Here is a 19,157-nt window from a genome sequence, read left to right as displayed (position 1 = left end):
GAAGAGAGAGAGAGAGAGGACGGGAGCATGTACAAATGAGGGGCATGCAGCATGACCATAACAAAGATATAGAAACAGCATATGGGAGAGAGGGAGAAGCGAGAGACCGAGAATAAGAGAATGATTACTTATATTAATCAATTACCTACTATATATATATACTACTATAGTATATATCAATCATGTTTAAACGACTTTTACGAGAAAGAGAAGCAGGATGTGCTATGATTTTTCTTTTTTGTTGCAGTGGAACCATCCCGCGTGCGTCCGCGTCGCATTGCAGTGCGGTGTGTGAATACCTACAGTTGAGTGAGCGGGCTACTGGGCTACTGCTTGATACTGCCTACGCTTGTACTATACTGATTGTACTACTACTGCAGGGTTCGCTAGCCGGCGATCTCATCAATGCTTATAAGTACTTATATTTGCCAAAAATAAAATAAGCGCCTCTTATTATAGTACTTATTCTTGTTCTGCTGAATCTCTAGAAAAAGTACTTAATAGTCCTGATTTTTTTGCCAAAGGACCACATTTTTCAACATTTTCTGTGTTGAATTTCGGCGAAACAGCTTTATATAAATATTATTAGCGTACTTTAATAGTCGGTGATCTATCAGAAATCACGTAAAAAAGTCTTATTTTGGCCTCCAGAAAGAGTCTTATAAGTTTTTATTTCAACATGTGTCTTACTACTATGAACCCTGTACTGCTGCTGGTACTACTATACGCGCGTCACTAGGAAATCTCGTGCTTCCTCGCCGCTCACGTCTACTGTTTTCCGCGCCCGTCCCACTAATCCCATCCGACTCATTGTACGACTCCGCTTGTCCTAGTTACAGGGCCGCTGCTGCTGCTGTCGCTGATCTGACATTCCTCATGGACACGGGCCGTGCACCCGCGCAGTACTGCAGGTCACCGGTTCTATTTATTCCAGCTGTCTCTAACCGTCATCGATGCACGAATGCGTGCTAGTCTCTCTCGCATTCAGTCCTCACTGCGCTGTTGATGTAATCGTCGTCGTTTACCTGTAGATAACATCTACTGGTGCAGGGATACGAAAGAGACTGATAAGCCCCTGTAGGGCTACCTGTAGGGCCACGAAGGGGGCTGTTCCATAGGTAGAGAGCATCGTTTACCTGTAGATAATATCTATCGGTGCAGGGACACGAAGAGGGCCATATATATTTATCCGTCGGTAGATCTACTTGTAGATAATCTCTCTCGTCAGTCTGTGGTGCGAGGTAGTGCCGCGTAAATGTTTGTAGAAATGTTTGTAGGCGGGAAAAATACTTCGTGTCCCGCGTTCGTGCGGTCGCGAACGATTGCGAGCGAGCGCGAATGTTGAACATTGAACTGTTTTGATGCCGATTCGTGAAATTGACGGGTTTTCTTTTTTAACGTTCTTTCCGCCCGTTATTCTATTATAACGGAAATCTCTCTAGAACTGGAGTAGGTATGCGGATGTAATGGGGGTTAGTTATTACTCGGGGGGTCATTGTCAGAAACAAAATTCTCAACATTAGGCTTTTCCAGTAGATCGAACCTCTATGCATTGCGTATGTGAAACTCGTAACTTCACCGTGTTTCTGTTAACGAGAAAAATGGCGAGACTACGTTTGTTTCTGACAGCGCACCCTAGGATTAAACCATCGTTAATTGAAATGTGTGGAGAAGACACGATGGCAATCGAACAGATGATACTTTTGCTTATATATGCCCAAATTCTAGCTACTCTATTATCTACTAGATTTTCGATATTCTTCCTTTTATATTCTATTCTCTCTATAAATTTTCTCAAGTCGAGGAGGTTGAAGGGCAAAAGAGAGAGAAGGAAAGAGAGATTATATAATACTTCGCATTATTCTATCTATTAGATTGTTGTTAACTTAACATGCATCCAGTGTGGGTGATTGGTTCATGGTGCTGTGATATCTGATCGTGTAAAATGCAATTTGTAACACATTTTGACCAGACTTTAATTTCATTAGAATGTTCCGGGTAGCAATCTTAAATGTAAAACAAATAGAACATAAATGCATTACCTCTTTGTTAATTTTCTATTTTGATATTTTTCAATCCGTCATCGTACATAAAGAACTGGGTTAATTTTTACTCATCCGTGAAAGTTTGAAATGTACCGCTGACGTTTAGGAGGCTTTCTCAAAGCAAACTGATGTTAATCAGTTTTGACCACCAGATGGTGTGGTGGTCAATAGCTTAGTCCACACGTGACTAAGCCTGTATCCCCCCTCGTCCCGGTTGATGTTTGGGGTCTTGCGGATCCAGATGGCCTCCTTAACCTGATTTTGATTGGCTTGCGATCGATGATCTTCGAATTCTCCCAATCGGTGGTGTGATTGTCTTTCGCTACGTGGTCCGTGATCGCCGATTTGGTGATTTCGGTAGCCGACTGTTTTCGTTGGGCCCCTTGTGAACGATTTGGGTGCTACGGTGTCTACCTTTTTGTGTTTTTTTAGGCGGGTTTCAATATTTTCGGCCGGTTTCTCCAATGTAACTTTTTCCACACATTGCACACGGTATCTGGTAGACACAGTCCGTAATGTTGTGCATATCTGTTCTGTCTCTAGGGTGTACCAAGAGAGTTTTAGAGTCTCAAACGGTCGCACTGTTGAAGCCACACTTGCATTTTTTAGATGACGCTGAACTACGTCCGTGATGCCTCTGACATAGCGTAGGACGATCATCGCCTTCGGTTTCTCCGTGGAGGTTTTCTTTTGGGCTGTTGTTTTTTTCCCGTGATGTGTTCATCTCTTATGAACGAGGGGGGGGGATACAGGCTTAGTCACGTGTGGACAGCTATTGACCACCACACCATCTGGTGGTCAAAACTGATTAACATCAGTTTGCTTTGAGAAAGCCTCCTGGCAGGAGGCGAAACGTCAGCGGTACGTTTCAAACTTTCACGGTTGAGTAAAAATTAACCTGTTATTTATGTTAGTCTACCAACCGAATGAACTTATTTAATGAATTACGTCATCGTACAATTTCAACTGCAAATGTTTACCTAGTATGTATTTGCTTCCACCCGCAAACATTTCGAGCAAATATATATGTGCAGTGTACTTATAATTAGTCCAGCAATATCCACTGCAATCTTCTGGGAGCCAAGTCGATTCTAACATTTTCTCGGTACGGTTTGCCTCGCATATCTTCGATTGTGTGAACGTGAAAGCGGGAACTCTACGGCAAACTGAAATTTTCAGTGACATTTCGAGTGCAGTCTAAACATGGAGATATGAACGTTCCGTGAAGTGTGTTTGGTTTTAGTTAGACGTGCCCAGTTAGTACGTACATGTCACGTATATGGCTGCCATAATTATGGCACCATCTCTCCTTGCACGTACATATTATATATATAATCTTATATTATATATATATATAATATATATATATATATATATATATAGAGAAGAGTGTTTGGTTTTAGTTAAACGTGTCTAGTATGTATGTTAATGGCTATCTCTCCTCGCACGTATATATATATATATATATATATTATATATTACGTATGTATATATTTGTAGCGGCAGCTAAGAAGGCAGCTAAGAAGAACAGTGTCGCACAGATGTACATCCTTGATGAAGGAAAACTCTCTCCCAAACGCTCAAATCGGGACATGAATCGACGACCGGTGAAAAACGTCAGCTTCTTCGACGGAGTCACACGTAGGTTACCACCAGGTGGCGACACCTGGCGATCACAGCACCCGTGCTGCGGGTTTACGGCATTTACTCGATTATAATAATGAGACAAGTGGCATCCGCTATAATTTAGGGAGGTAGGGAATCGGGGAATGTTTCCTTAATTGGGGCCTCATCGCTCAACACTCCCTAATTTTATTTATTTCTCCATTGATCACTTGTTGATTCATCACTCATTAATTTATTTATAGCAGGTTGATCGTTTGTTGTTTGAGCAATACTCGATTGCTTACTGATGAATTGAATACACTGATTGATTAATTGTGAATTTACTACTCTTTGATCAGTCGCTCATTGATTGATCATTTATGAGTGATCACTCATTGATTGATCACTCATTGATTGATCACTTATTGATTGATCACTTATTGATTGATCACTTATTGATTGATCACTTATTGATGAATCACTCATTGCTTGATCACTCATTGATTAATCACTCATTGATTGGTCACTCATAGATTGATAACTCATTGATGAATCACTAATTGATTGATCTTACTACTCTACACTGATTGATCAATTGTGAATTTACTACTCTTTGATCAGTCGCCTCATTGCATTGAGTCATGTATAGATGATCACTCATTGATTGATCATTTATGAGTGATCACTCATTGATTGATCACTTATTGATTGATCACTTATTGATGAATCACTCATTGATTAATCACTCATTGATTGATTACTCATTGATTGATTACTCATTAATTGGTCACTAATTGATTGATTATTCCTCAATTCTACGGCATGCCTTCTCTACAGCTGCCAAAGACACGTTGATGGTGAGGCCAGTACATAACGGTGGCTCAGTCGTCTCCTCGGAAGATGAAGATGAGGACGGAATCACCTTCCAAGTAAAAGGTTCTATGGAGTCGAGCTTAGGTTTGTTACATTCACTCTCTGCTTTAAACTGCCTTCATCTTAAGTCTAGTGGGTTCTTTTGGCTTTTTTTTTTATCTGACATGCGGGATTTCTCCTATGTTTCTGCCGCATCGGCAACTCTGTCATTGGGTGGTAGGTGGCAGGAAATTTTGACAGGAATTAGAAACGTAGTGTGGCTAGATCGTTTTAAGTATGTACGGGAAGGAAGAAGTGGAAGGAGAATAGTTCTGCAGCGAACCTTGTGCAGCCAAACGCGAGCTTTAGTGTGCAGACGAACCTCCACGAAAAAACTGGTTGGTTTTTGGAGCTTTTCGGTTTTCAGAATTTCGGATAATAGATTGTGCACTGTGTATATATATATTATGTCATGGACTACTCATAACATGAATAATGTCAGCATCCTATTATGTATCTTCTTCTGCTCTCTGCAGACGATCCTGCTCCCCCGTCGCCAACTGCAGCCGAGAGGATGTTGCCGTGGCGACAGCGCGACGGCGAGTCGCAGGTGTCTCCGATTCGCTCGCACTCTCCCAAGTGGGCCGACAACTACATCCACACAGCGTCCCCGCAGCATCTTCACTCTCCCTCTTTCTTGCCGCCGGAACCCAGCGCCGCATCCTCGGCGGTCGCCGCGGCGACCGGCGTGCCACCCCCGATCCCGCCGCGCGCGAGGACGTCCGAGAGCGAGGATGCCGGCGAGTGCGGCGACAATCGCAGCGTCGCGACCGAGTCGACCGACGTCGGCGGCGGCAGTCTAACCGACGGCAAGCAGTTCTCGCCGCTCGTCTTCTCCTCCTTCGGCGGCGGCGGCGCGCCGGGCTTCTCCCCCGAGGGAGACGCCGCGTCGGCCTTCTCCCCTGACCCCCCCGCGTCTCCGTTCTCGCCGGACGAGCCGCGGCCCGTGACCTTTCACCTGACGCTGTCGGACGAAGAGGAACAACCGCTGCACGACTCCCACTTGGACATGTCGTCGACGTCGCAGCCCATCGGCTACTACGACTTCATGCGAGCCCCGGCGCCGCCGCCGCGCGCCGAGGCGCCGAGACGCGAGTCGTTCGACGCGAGACGCGACGAGTTGTTTGACGCGAGACGCGACGAGGCGTCCGGTGGCGCCCCGGCGCAGGAAGCGAACGGTCCGGTGATGCGGCCGCCGCGGCGGCGGAAGCGTAACAAACACGGCGGGCATCACCACCACCACCAGAAGCAGCAGCAGCAGGAGGTGAACGACGCTTACAGGGGGGTGGGTGAGTCGGTATCGCACGCCGGCGGAATTGTGATAGAGCTGAGGGACAACGACCATCTCACCGTCCAGCTGGTGGACACGGACGACAGTGCCGGCGGCGGCCGCGACGGACCGAATGAGTCCAACCTGTGATAGTGAGCGTCCGAGAGAGAGAGAGACTGACCGTCCGCCTGACCGTCCGGCCGCCGGCGCGCGCACGCTGGTCCGTGTGCGCTGCTGCTGCTGCTGCTGCTGCTGCAGAGAGACTGACGCAGTCCCACGGTGCGGTCGGCGGACACAGCTTCTGTGTTTGGTGCTGGTAACTACGGCAACGCTCGCACTGTCAGCGAAGCGATGGCGACGGAAGCGTTCGCGCGACTAACGTTGATGGACATCGCATTGTCGCGGTCGCTGCCGGACGTTCTTTTGTCCTCGCCCGGCGAATTCGCGCAGATGGTTGTCATCGGACGCACGTCGCTGACTAGATGCTGCGTCGACCGACGTACCAGCGTAGGTGGATTCCGGGATTAGTCCGGTAGTTGAAGGTTAAATATCGATGCTACCCGGAAAAAAATGGTATAAAGATGATTTTTACACCAGATGAGCAGGATGTGTCATAGAACAACATATCTAAAATCCGCAAAAATCCGCTTTGGGGAAAATTTGAATATTTTGCACTTTTGTGCGTGTTTTGTGTTTTTATGGCAAATATTTACAAAGTTAGAACATATTTTTACTATTCAGATGGTGGCCATCTTAAATTTTTAGCATTAACCTGTACCCTATCTTCAAATACATGCATTTTTTTACTGAAATAATCATACCATTAGATTCTGCAAGTCAAAAAACATATAAAAAGACACTTTATTCATGTTTTTAGGCCAAATATTTACAAAGATGAAACAATTAGTAGATATTGAGAATCGCGCGGTGGATTTTCCATTGTTACGGCCGTTACAGAAAAGAATTAGCTTGGCACTATATCTAAAATAATTTAGTATACCCTTAACTTCATTCACGCCATTTTTGGTGCTTAATTTTACTACAAAACCCACAATTTTTTCACATAATCTGCCCTCACTATATCACTCGACGAGCCTTGCCCATGCTCATTTCCCACTACAAAACAGGCAAAACAGTGCAAAATATTCAAAGACTTCCCAAAAAAAAATTTTCCCCAAAGCAGATTTTTGCGGATTTTGAATATGTTGTTCTACGACACGTCCAGCTCATCTGGTGTAAAAATCGTCTTTACACTATTTTTTTTTCGGCTAAAAATGCTCTACTACCAGACTAGATGGACTACAGTTATGTAGCATGATTGCTGCTGCTTGCAGTTAAACCTACTAACAGAGAGGAGACGGAGAAATGAACTTACTGCGGCTGTATCGCCAGCTAGTGGTGTCACGCGAGTCGGTGACGTCATTCTCACTTTGATGTACTAGAAGTTGACACAGTGCCGTGTCATTGTCAACAAGTTATTGTGATGCACTGATGGATTATATAATGAATGAGATAATTACGGTGCAGCCACTGCGGAGTGTGTACTAGCGGTTATCGGTTGACGTATTTACGGGTAATAGAGCCCTCTAGACTAACAGGTGATAGCAATGGAATATGCAGTGATGAACCTGCAGTCAGTGCTAGGCATTGTAGCGGCAACAGCGGGTGTGTCCATAGTCACACTGCGTACATGGCCACGCGTTAGTGGACGTGCCATGGTTGTTAGTTTGGTATGCAATGGTATCGTATAGTTGCCGATGAAGGCACTCAAGCGCCATATAACTTGCTCACGTGTAGGATATGACTAGTTGAGGATAACCGCGTGAGCTCATAAATATATATATATATATATATATATATGTATATATATGACGATATGATGTCATGCGGCACGATTTATATATCTTAAGTCTAAGACATCAGCTTCAGAAACGTTGCAGCAACATAGCTAGTAAGGTGACAGGTCATCGACAGACTTATTTGTGCGTGTGCGTGCGTCGTGAGCCAGTCGAATCTCGGTGGGCGCCGATTCGATGTTTCCTGTTAGTAGGTGAGAGATTGGTGTTACAGCTGGCGTGATACTCTGCTATGGTTTGCCAGCTGATGAGCACAAAGTGCTAGTAGTGTGCCTTAATAGGTGCACCTCTGTGTTGTTCATGACCCATGTGACGCTCTGGCCAAAGGGTGTAGAAGCCACACAATACGATGTCCGTACGACGGTGTCACCTAGTTAAGCATGCTGTCGTTCATACTCATAAACAACAGTAGTCAAGCAGGGATGAGTGGAGTGCTTAATGATAAGGAATAGATTGCCGCACCCTTTCATCCGTCGGTTGAGGTCATTCCTATGTGTCGTAGAGGTCATGTGGACAGTCATAGGGGTCATGCTGACATGCCATAGAGGTCATGCTGACACGTCATAGAGGTCATGCTGACACGTCATAGAGGTCATGCTGACACGTCATAGAGGTCATGCTGACACGTCATAGAGGTCACTCAGGCCTCCCACGGTACATTCATCCTCGTTGGGGAGGTCATTCTAAGACATGTCGATCAACAAGAATTGCTCAAGGTATCAAAGACGGTGAAAGACGTCCCAGAGAGTTGGGCGTCACGTGCAATCGGCTCTCATGACGGCAGCAGATATTACGTATGAAAGAAAGGTTTCGATCCTTGCAATTTGTTTCGATGCCACATCGGTGTCGAGTGAAATTTTAGCTAGCGTGAATCCATCGATTCTGCTTAACGAAAAGGAGACTAATTAATTAAGCAAGAAGACTACCCGTTATACTACCAGCTAAACTCTGCTACGCTTTTGCAAAGGAGAACCAAAATGTTCCAGCTTTTACTCGTTAATTTTGATTCCTAATTCAACTGATAATAATAGAAAACGCATAAGTCTTGGTTGCCTTTAGGCTTGGTTGTTTATAACGCTAAGCAAATGTTACGTACACTGTGTTCAGGCAGCTTTATTGTGTAGCAACTTCTGGTACGTGTTTTGAAATTCCCCCCATCATATGTTACCGTCTGCAGACATGTGGTAAGATTTGTTAAGGTTGATAGAAAAAAAAACTGACAAACTAGTCATTAAGATGTGATTAGTCAATATAAGATGTGATTTAACTTTCATCGCTTATTAACTGTGCACAACTCATGCTAATAATATTGTTTCATTTAACAGCTAGTCAATATAAGATGTGATTTAACTTTCAGCGCTTAGTAACCGTGCAACAACTCATGCTAAAATATTGTTTCATTTAACAGCTAGTCAATATAAGATGTGATTTAACTTTCAGCGCTTAGTAACCGTGCAACAACTCATGCTAAAATATTGTTTCATTTAACAGCTAGTCAATATAAGATGTGATTTAACTTTCAGCGCTTAGTAACCGTGCAACAACTCATGCTAAAATATTGTTTAATTTAACTGATAGTATTAAGAAGAGCTTGAATCTCGATAGTTTGTTTTATTTTAATGCTTAAAGGTTATATGCAGGTGTTCGCTGTAAAACTGACAAACTAGTCATTAAAATATGTAATTAACTTTCAGCCCTTATTTACCATATACAATTTATGCTTAAGAAATTTAATTTAGTGCGCATTTGTGTTTTTTTCCGTAACAGTGTTTACTCGATTTTTTCGTATATTTATTTGCTTTAGTGACGTTGTTTATTGCTGCTGTTTACTTACCGTGATTTTGTTGTTATTGTCGCGTATTCTAGTGTTGCGCGAACAGGCGATGTAGCGGCTGGTGGGTGTCGCCGACGTGATGTGGAGACACGGCGCGTCTGTTGCGACGCCGTGACGTAACGTAACGACGTGCGGTAACTTAACGACGTCACGTAACGTAACGACGTGACGTAACGTAACGATGTTGGTGAAGTCCCTGTTAGCAGCGTCATGCGGCAGCTTCCGATCAATGCGTCTGCGTGCGCGCGGCGGGGCGGAGCGGGGGAAGGGAGTGTCTAATCGGTAAGAGAGCGAGCACACGGGAACAGCTGAGGGTTCGATGGATGGATTCCCTCCCAGAGAGAAGCGTTTCCTTCCTATAGCGGGAGCGAATGACTGGCTACATGTAGAGACTTGTATGCGTGATGGTGATGGCGGGTGGGCGCGCGACTGCTGCTGCTTCACCGTGTGTGTGTGTGGCGAGCAGCCGTAGCCTATAATGACTACCGTACTAGCCGTATAACTAACTGTTCTTAGTGTTGGCTCGGGGCTCGGGTGATGGTTACCCAGGATGCGCCACCTTGTTGACGTCGTACAGTGGTTTTACGTGAGAACAGAAGCAGTCTCACGGCGTGAGGATCTCAATAAAGAGCTTAGTTTGACGTACCGGTGACTGTTAGCGCATTTATACCTATGATACTAGCGAGGGCAAGTGTATCCGTGCCAAATCATCGATGTTTATGATTGTAAATTGTCCACCCGCTGTGTAGCCGCCCTGGCAGCGACAGTGCTGCCGACTGGCGCCGCGGTGGTGAAGTTATGAAGCCCTATTCTGCCCCTTGAACGCGTGTTAACGGCGTAAATAGTCTTAGTTGATAGATTTACTGTAACTGTTGTTCTCACGTGCACGCGTCGCGGAATTGTGTTACGGACACACGCTCGGAAATAGTGCCAGTATTGTACGGGACGACATGATACCGGCAATGACACTTAAATTCCTATCTCGCATCGTTTCGTCCTAAGATAATGGACAGTCCTAAGCTAACTTCGTTATCATTCGATTTGTAAGGGCGTGCGTGGTCCGCGTGATATTGCCTTACTAACCCAGTGGCAGACACAGTTGTAGTGGTCCTACGCAATGCAGCCGTGTGGCAGAAAGTCGGTGATTGCATAGTAGTAAGAGTACATAATATGCTGATTCATAAATCGAGAAGATATTTGGTTCGTCTTATTCATCCTTTGCGCCTCCACTTCGCATCGCCTTAGTGTACATACTAACCGGGGGTGAGTAATGACCATTTCTTGTTATTCACCCCTGAGACTAAGTTCAAAGACATACATACAGCTCTTGATACAATGGTAGACTTTTTTAGAACGTGTCCGTGGCTCATGCATCGAGGGAGTCGCTGTGTGAGGCGCGCGAGTGTTGGGTATGGTGCGTAGCTAGTGTTAGCTAGTAAGTACAGGTAGCAGTACAGCTAGCTAACTGACAGTGGTGGTGATGGTGTCACTGAGTGTGGCTGAGGCCGTGCGCGAGTCGATTGTTAGGAAATTCGCAAGAGGTTCGGCTGCGTGGCGGTGTTATCACCGTGTGTTGTTTTGCACTACTCGATCTTTCGTGCGGACAGTTCTTGATCTTTTCTCGATCCGTAAATTGACGCCGAGTTGCTATAGCGTCGTGGGGAGTTACGCAGCACTTCACCCCGTGTGTTACTAACGATAGAATCTCGTAGGTGCAGTGAGCTCGTGTTATGGAGTTCGTCCGCCATGGTTCTTTCTAGCGTAACTAGAGGCGTTTCTTTAGAGCTGTTACTACTGCCCTGCTGCTCTTTGCTCGCGTCAGGGCAGGTCTTGTACTCGACACACACGCCCACCGTTAATCCAGTTAACTCGCAATTTGTGTACTCAACTTGTTAATGGGCCGTTCAATGTGCATAATGCGTTGAGCGATGGTGGAGCCTTTGTTTTGGTGTTAGGCAGCGATGATCCCCGAGGGAGGTTCTTTCGTTAAAACGTGGCGGTACAAGTTATGTTTGGCATTTGTTCGCTAACATAGTATGGCCCACTTATTCTTAACGGTTCAGTTAACTTACTGTTAACGGTTTATTCCGACGAAAACGGGCTATTTTTTATTCCGGAGAATTTGTGTTTTCACGGAACACGTGAACGCGTCGAAACACCTATTTGTTCTGGTGTACACGTTTGTACTTTCATTTACTCAATTAGTTTAATTAATTCCACGACGACCAATGATGATTACGAGGTGTAAAGTAGTAATAATTCAGGTTAATGATCATTTCGATAGCCACGTAAATAATTCATCCACTTACTGCTAACGATTTCGAACGAGTTCCGCGAAGATTTCTTTCCGAATATATTCCTAATGTTTCACTCGCGTTTGCGAATTATTTCTTAATTTCCAGTTCTATCGGTTATGATCATATTTGTGAGATGCCTTTTTCCCCTCCGCGGGTTTATTTATTAAAGTTCTAACGTCGTTGCGCCAATGGGAAGCGCGGACAGTCGGCGTCACGTCGTTGCCATGGTGAATCTTAAGCAGGTGCCAATTGTTTTTTACAGCGCGGAATGTTGATCGCGCGGTTGGGCGACGCGGCATTTTTACTGGTGTACATAATTATATTGCTCGTATGAATTCACATTACGAGCTGCGCGCGCAGCCCCACGCCCGGGCACCTCACGTGTGACGTGGGTGGGTGGTTGGTTGGTGGGAGGGGAGGGGAGGGGAGGGGCTCAATACGCGAGATTCGGCTGTTATTGTTTGCGTTGTGTGTCGTTGGTTATCGTGTTGGTCGTCGTGCCTATGTGTGTGCGCGTGCATATATGTGGGGCGTGCGCGTGCATATATATGTGTGCGCGTGCCTATATGTTTGGTGCGTGCGCGTGCATATATGTGTGTGCGCGTGCGCTTGTAGCGGATGATTAAAGAGTTGTCCGTGTCAGTCGTCAGTCAGTGCGTAAGACCGGCGCACTGACCTGCTGTTGCTTACCTTTTAAACCAGCGGTTCTTAACCTGGAGGTCGTGACCCCCATGGGCGTCGTTTGGAGGTTTTTCCGGGGGTCATCAAGTGGTCATAAATGAAACAAATCCATTTAAATTCTATATAATTATCAGGGTGCTACAAAACTTTTTTTCCTCGCTTGTCCGGTCGGGCACTGGTAGTGACTAAATTTGGTTGCCCACAAGCCCAGCACTTTTTTATCGTCAGATGGCTGCGAAGCAATTTCAGCCATCCCATTTACTGAGTATTGGCAGACATTTTTTTCATAAATCGGGCTGATTTTTTTTCCAATTTTTGTTTCGGTCCTGCCAAAAATGTCTGATGGGGTCGTGGGGCCAAAAAGGTTAAGAACCACTGTTTTAAACCTTAAAACCTTGCACCCGTTGTAAAAATCAGTTCCGCCGTGACGGAGAGCGACTAGTTCCGTTGTTGACGTACGGTTCTATCCTCGTCTGTTGCAACCGTTGCCAATTGTCGTTAAATGAGAGAACCAATACTTACATTAACGAATTCCCATTCCGTCTGCATGCCAATTGAGTGATGGCTAAACCCGAATATAGGAACTTACAGCCATACATTCGGCTTCGCCAGTTAGAAATAACTGTATGTAGCGGGTGCGTGTGCACCAGAGCTCTCATCTCCGGTAAGAGTAGCTAAGGTAGACCGGGCGGAGAAGGATAGACAGAGAATCCGGAGGAGAGGGTGAAATTATAACATGGGAGGGATTTAGGCGTAAATGACAGAAGGATGGTGATGAGAGGTAGCAGGGAAGGGTAGATGGTTATGCGGAGAAGGGGGAGAGCATAGGTAGAGGCGGCCGAGAAGGATAGAGTAAATGGCCGAAATGGATGAGGAAGGGAGGAGGAGGAAAGTAAGTGTGGGGGGACGTTTAGCTGAACTATTGGTAGTCGTGGGAGCGGGTTTGAAGGTATAGTGAAAGAGGATGGTCGGTTATGTAGGGTCAAGTGATGCGAGGTGGCGTGGCTGAGAGACAGAATAGAAAGTAAGAAGAATGGGTGAGTAAGTGCGCGGTAGTAGAGAAGGTGCTAAGCGGTGTGAGACAGGTAAGGTAATTAATGATAAGAGGTAGGGTAGATGATAAAGATATGAGAGTCAAGTCTAGTTAACCACCCGTTTGCCTTCGTGTTGAACATGCTACTGTAGCACTGGTACCTCGTCGTTACTCTAACTCGTCGGTCAGTGAGCGTAGACAGTGATGGTCGAAGAGGTTGTGTATATTATATATGATATAGCCGTCTTTATTTGAATACCTATGTTGCAACGTCCATGCGGAGGTCGGCCTAGCCAGTGCCACACCCGACTCTCGAATATACACACCCTTATCTCTCGCGTATATAGGCATCTCATTATTCCATACGTCACAGATCAATATAACCAATGAACAGCCCGCCTGCCGTATTGATTCTGTATAATTCCGCTGTCCGGATGTAACATGTTCGGACATGTGACCAAGAGTCATCAGGCAACAGCTGCTATGGCGCAGCAACTTATTTCGCGTCGCCACGTCGCCACATTACTGTTCTATATGATCTGTGTCTGCTTTTCACTCCTTCCGCTTCCCCCACCCCCATGCTCCACCCAACAGAATAAAAACTTAAATCTGCAAATCGTATCAATCGTACACTATCAACATGAACCTCCATTCTCACAAATCTCCTACATCATCTCCCCTCCAAGTTTATATTTTATCATCCTGCACTCGTTCTGGAGTATTTCTGCTTAGTCTTCATCCTTTCTTCTCCTGCTATCAATCTTTATCCTTTGCTCTCAACAATAACAGAGAATGATCGGCAGGGGGGGGGGTCTTCCTTCAACTATAGTAAGTAAAAGAGCGACGAAACATGCTCGGTTAACTGCCGCTATTCCTGACTGGCGACCCCCCTCCCCTCCAACTCACCGCACCATCGAAGCAGCCCTCCAAAATCCGACGGTTGTAACTTCGCGCATCAGAAGTAAGTCGGGGAAGTGCTAAACCCATGTTTGCATCGGCAGGTTTCATTTTGCAGGTGTCTGCATTTTGTTCAGACGGGGTACAGCTGACTATGATCAGTATCATATATAAACCGGGTATTAATATTCAAATTTAATGCGACTAACCTCTCGTTCGTTGGTTAATGATTTTTACATGTTTTTATGTTGTTGTTGTTTAGGGAGTTACACTAAAATAAGCCGCAATGTCACTGTATTGTGTCACATGAGCACTGGTATGTTATGGCGAAATTTACAGTGTGGTCGACTTACTTACGTACCTACAGTTATAGTTATATAGACAAGGCTGTGGTGTAGCAATTTCATAACTTTGTTTTAATACGCAAACACGAAAGGCTGCTAACTTGTTATTACATAGATCTGTTACTTTCATCTTGGAGTAATCAGTCTGTCAGATTCTTTCATCATCTCAACAGATTTGATATATGGCGTTTCTGCGGTTTTGTTCGTGTCTTCATAGTTGACAATTTCGACTTGTTTGTTCGTGTTAGGGGACTATGGGACCAGGGTGTGAGACGGTAACCTGTCAAATCCGTTTATCTTTATAATCGGGGATTATTGTTAAATATCGTTGAAAGGGAAATACGCATAGGACACGCATTTGTGAATGATGTAAGATCTTATCACTGTACATGCTATGATTTGTTATAGTGAGTTGTGATTATGAATATATTATATTATTTGCGTGGTAACAAAGAATATATATATATATAAGCTTTAAAAATTGCTGCAATGTGCATAATGAAAGTTGTAATATTTTACTTAGTAAGAAAACCAGTGTATAAATTAACTTATAACAATGTTTTAGACAATTTTTCTCTAGATCGTGATGGATTTGCGGGGTGCGGTAAACAATAAAGGTTTTTAACCTAAATCCCACCGTGTGTGTATTAGTTTTTATTTCACCGGGCTAGTAGGAGTAAGATAACCGATGTATAGTAGTATCTAGATGTAACTCTACATGTAGCTCTTCATTCTGCCACAGGTACGTACGTACGTGCACAGAGACAATACACTGTAGCACATTGTCACCTACGTGAATAGGATTGAGGAAGAAGGTAGAACTAGGAGAGGGCTAAGGACTACACAGCAATATAACAATAACAACTACATAATAATAAAATATAAATAATGTAATACAAGCGAATAGTGTAGAATACTATAGCGGTTACACACGCGCGCGCGCGCACACACACACACACACACACGCACGCACGCGCGCGCACATACTCACGCCCACGTACTAACGCACGCGCACAATCACTCCCGCATGCAAGCACGTACACTCTCGGTGCCTGGTATTATTTAATGACAATTATGGCCAAAACCCAATGTTTCTGTGCGCTATGTCTTAGACACTATCTGTAACAATTGCGCTGACCACATATATTACCTTAATTAAGTTGCATATCTCATGTAGGTGGTTAATTATTTATACTGAAGTAAATTCAATCACAGTAGGTCTATATTGCTACCTATTATTAATATTTTTAGCTAGTTTCTCACAGCCACCCTATTTACCGCTTGAGTCACCCCATTACAAAAAAACATGGATAGCCATCAGTGAAGAGCTACATACGAAGGACGATGGATGACGTGAGGGGAAGGGTGGTGTATTAGCGTCAAAATAATATAATACACGCGCAGAAACAGTTTGCATAAGATGCGAATCGAATGCGATTGGGTTAGTACTATGTAGGCCTACCCGGTTAGAATTGTAGAAACGTTTAGAAAATTAATACAGTTTACACACAGAGAGAACACAGAGAGAACAGCGGTAATATTCTGGTTAAAAATTATATAATTTGGTACAAATAATATATATGTCTCGCGACAAATATTATAACATGCTCCTATAAAAGTATTGTTTTTAGAAAGTTGTTCATCGATTTTCGCTCAGCTCTTGCCGAAAATATCGACTCACTACGATTTACTTCGGTGGATTTATGACGGACTGGCTCTAACTTAGACCTCTGTTGCACACAGATCTTGGAATAAATTTATCGAATTTCATGAGTTTTAACGGTAATTTCAATTCATGAGAGACATCCACGTAATTTACCTGTTAGATATAGGCACAGATCAGTGGCGTAGCTAGGATTTTTTCAGCGGGGGGGGGGCACAATATATTACTTTTCTTTGTATTATACTGTTCTAACGGCATTGTTTTTAATTCAATTTTTTTTTTATCAAGCATGAATTTTCAGTAGGGGGCACCTGGCGGGGAGACACAGAAAAAAAGGCCCCCCCCCCCCGTAGCTACGCCCCTGGCACAGATCCAGGCGATAGAGGCAAAGCTGTCTTTTTTATTGCTAATAAATATAGTTTTAACTTGTCACCAGGTGGCAGCAGGTGCCTAGAGCAGGATTACTGTGTGCACGCGTATGGCAGGCGAGATGGGGCATAAATGGTATTTAGTGACAGTCACATGTTCGAATTAATGTCTATCATATATTCTATTTAGTGACAGTCAACCAATCAGATACAACTTATTTTTTCTCGGCCAATCATAGGCATGTAATTTTTGACAAACACTAAATGATTTAATGATAGACACTAAATGATTTAATGACTGACACTAAATGATTTAGTGACAGTCATAAAATCATTTAGTGTCTATACTTGTGCGATTTTTATTGGTCAGGTTAGATCTCGTAGCCTGCGGACATGGGGACCATATCGCCACTAGTGAGTGCACACAGAAGACAGGGTCGGCTGCAAAACAAAGTATGTAGGAGATATAATAAAATCTGCTAGCATGGCGTATAAATTCGACTGCATATGTTTAAAAACTTGAAACGCAACACGTAAATGTGTGTGGAGAATGTTTAAGAACATGGAATAGCTTATCATTATGCATGCACACGTACACACGTGCACGTGCGCATACGCATGCACACATGTAATCACACACGCACGCACGCGCACACCCGTACTACATGCGCAGCCACGCATGCAGACACCACACGCAGACGCACATATATGCGCACACACACATGTCTACACCCGTGCACACCCGCACGTACGCCCGCACTTACACGCTCACGGTCTCACCCACATAAGCGTACACACGCTCGCACTCGCGCACACATACAAACACACGCGCGCGCACACACACACACACACACACACACACACACACACCACACACACCACACCACACACACCACACTACACACACATACGCACGCACGCACGCACGCACACACACACGCACACACACACACACACACGCGCACACACACACATACACGCGCGTGCACATATGCATGCATACACACGCACCCCACCCCCTACACATTTATTCACACGTTAATCCCAATTCATACATTTTGACACTTTTGAAAGTAAGTTAAAATCAAGAGTAGGCCTACATAATAGAGTTTACGCGTGTACGTGCGTGTACGTGCGTGTACCCGCGTGTACATGCGTGTACCTGCGTGTACATGCGTGTACGCTGCGGTACGTGGCGTGGGTACCGGCGTCGTGTTACGTGCTGTGTAAACCCGCGGTGTTGGTCGCGTGTTACGTTGCGTGCTGTACTGGCGTGATCCATGGGTGTATGCAGGGGGGGGGTCGGAGGGTCGTAACGACGCCCCCAAAATTTTAAAAAGGTCCAGCATTTTTTCCAAAGTACATTTTTTTCGAGGCTTTTTACAATGAGCATAATATTAAGATGCAGGTACGCAGAAATGCAGTCCAAAGACATTGCAAGTCTGCGTGACTAAATCTATCGCAAATTCGCAAGCAATTCTGAAAACTGAGCCTTTTTTTTTAAACAAAAATTTTGTTTCATAAAAGAAGAGACAAAGACTGACAAAGGACAAAGACAAGACAAGATAGAGTCAAAAAGTTCAAAAAACTCTGTTTTCCACTGAATCATGAGAAACTTGTTTTTTAAACTGATAATTTCGTTTTTGAAACAAATTTTTTTGGTTTAATGTAAATGTCAGCTGGCGTGTAAGCAGGGGGGTCGCAGGGGTCCGGACCCCCTGGCTCTGCCGCAGAAACGCATCTAAGGAGGTCTAATTTCAAAAAATTTTGCTGGGCGAGGGCCCCCCAGAACCCCCCTTTCGCGTCTACCATAGTTTGAGTTACCTGGTTAGACGCCACGCCCGCCCGTTTTTTTTGGGTACAAATCCTGTACACCGCCCTGTTTGTATCGACATTGCAATCGACATCTTGCTGCTATCGCATTTGTGAAAAGGTCCAACAAATATCGAATCACGACCCACGCCGAGAAAAAATCCTGATACACCCTCCTGTACGCCTTATGGTCCTGTGCACGACCCCTATCCTGGGTTTGGGTTACATTATTGTATCTAGTGATCGCTGTGAATTTAGTCAATGCATGTAAACACAAATTTCCCGCGGTAGTGTTCCCGCTCATAATAATTTCATGCCTTCATCTGATATTTCTGCCTTCATAAAATTTCATAAAATTTCACAAAAATTCATCTGATAAATCTGCCTGATATTTCATGCCTTCATCTGATCTGTGATTATTAATTTCTACAACAAACATTAAAATACAATCAGAAAGCCGTTTTTCACTTAAGACAGAAACTTCCAGCAGGTTATTAAACACCAACCAGTGCCTCTTCTACGCATAAACATGGCGCCGCA

General features: G+C 44.5%; 1 protein-coding gene across 1 annotated transcript in view; it reads left to right on the top strand.

Annotated features, from left to right (window-relative positions):
- The window catches only part of LOC106814865 (sodium/hydrogen exchanger 5-like), a 33,213-nt gene extending 27,231 nt beyond the window's left edge, over nucleotides 1-5,982 (top strand). Inside the window, exons 5-7 of the mRNA XM_014819238.1 lie at nucleotides 3,546-3,686; nucleotides 4,488-4,607; nucleotides 5,039-5,982. Of these exons, the coding sequence (XP_014674724.1) occupies nucleotides 3,546-3,686; nucleotides 4,488-4,607; nucleotides 5,039-5,982 (1,205 nt within the window). The remainder of the gene's footprint in view (nucleotides 1-3,545; nucleotides 3,687-4,487; nucleotides 4,608-5,038) is intronic.
- Nucleotides 5,983-19,157: the final 13,175 nt, after the last annotated feature.

The sequence above is a fragment of the Priapulus caudatus genome, unplaced genomic scaffold, assembly GCF_000485595.1.
Source record: "Priapulus caudatus unplaced genomic scaffold, Priapulus_caudatus-5.0.1 Scaffold993, whole genome shotgun sequence".
Taxonomy (NCBI): Eukaryota; Metazoa; Priapulida; class Priapulimorpha; order Priapulimorphida; family Priapulidae; genus Priapulus; species Priapulus caudatus.
This window is presented reverse-complemented; position numbering and strand designations above follow the sequence as displayed.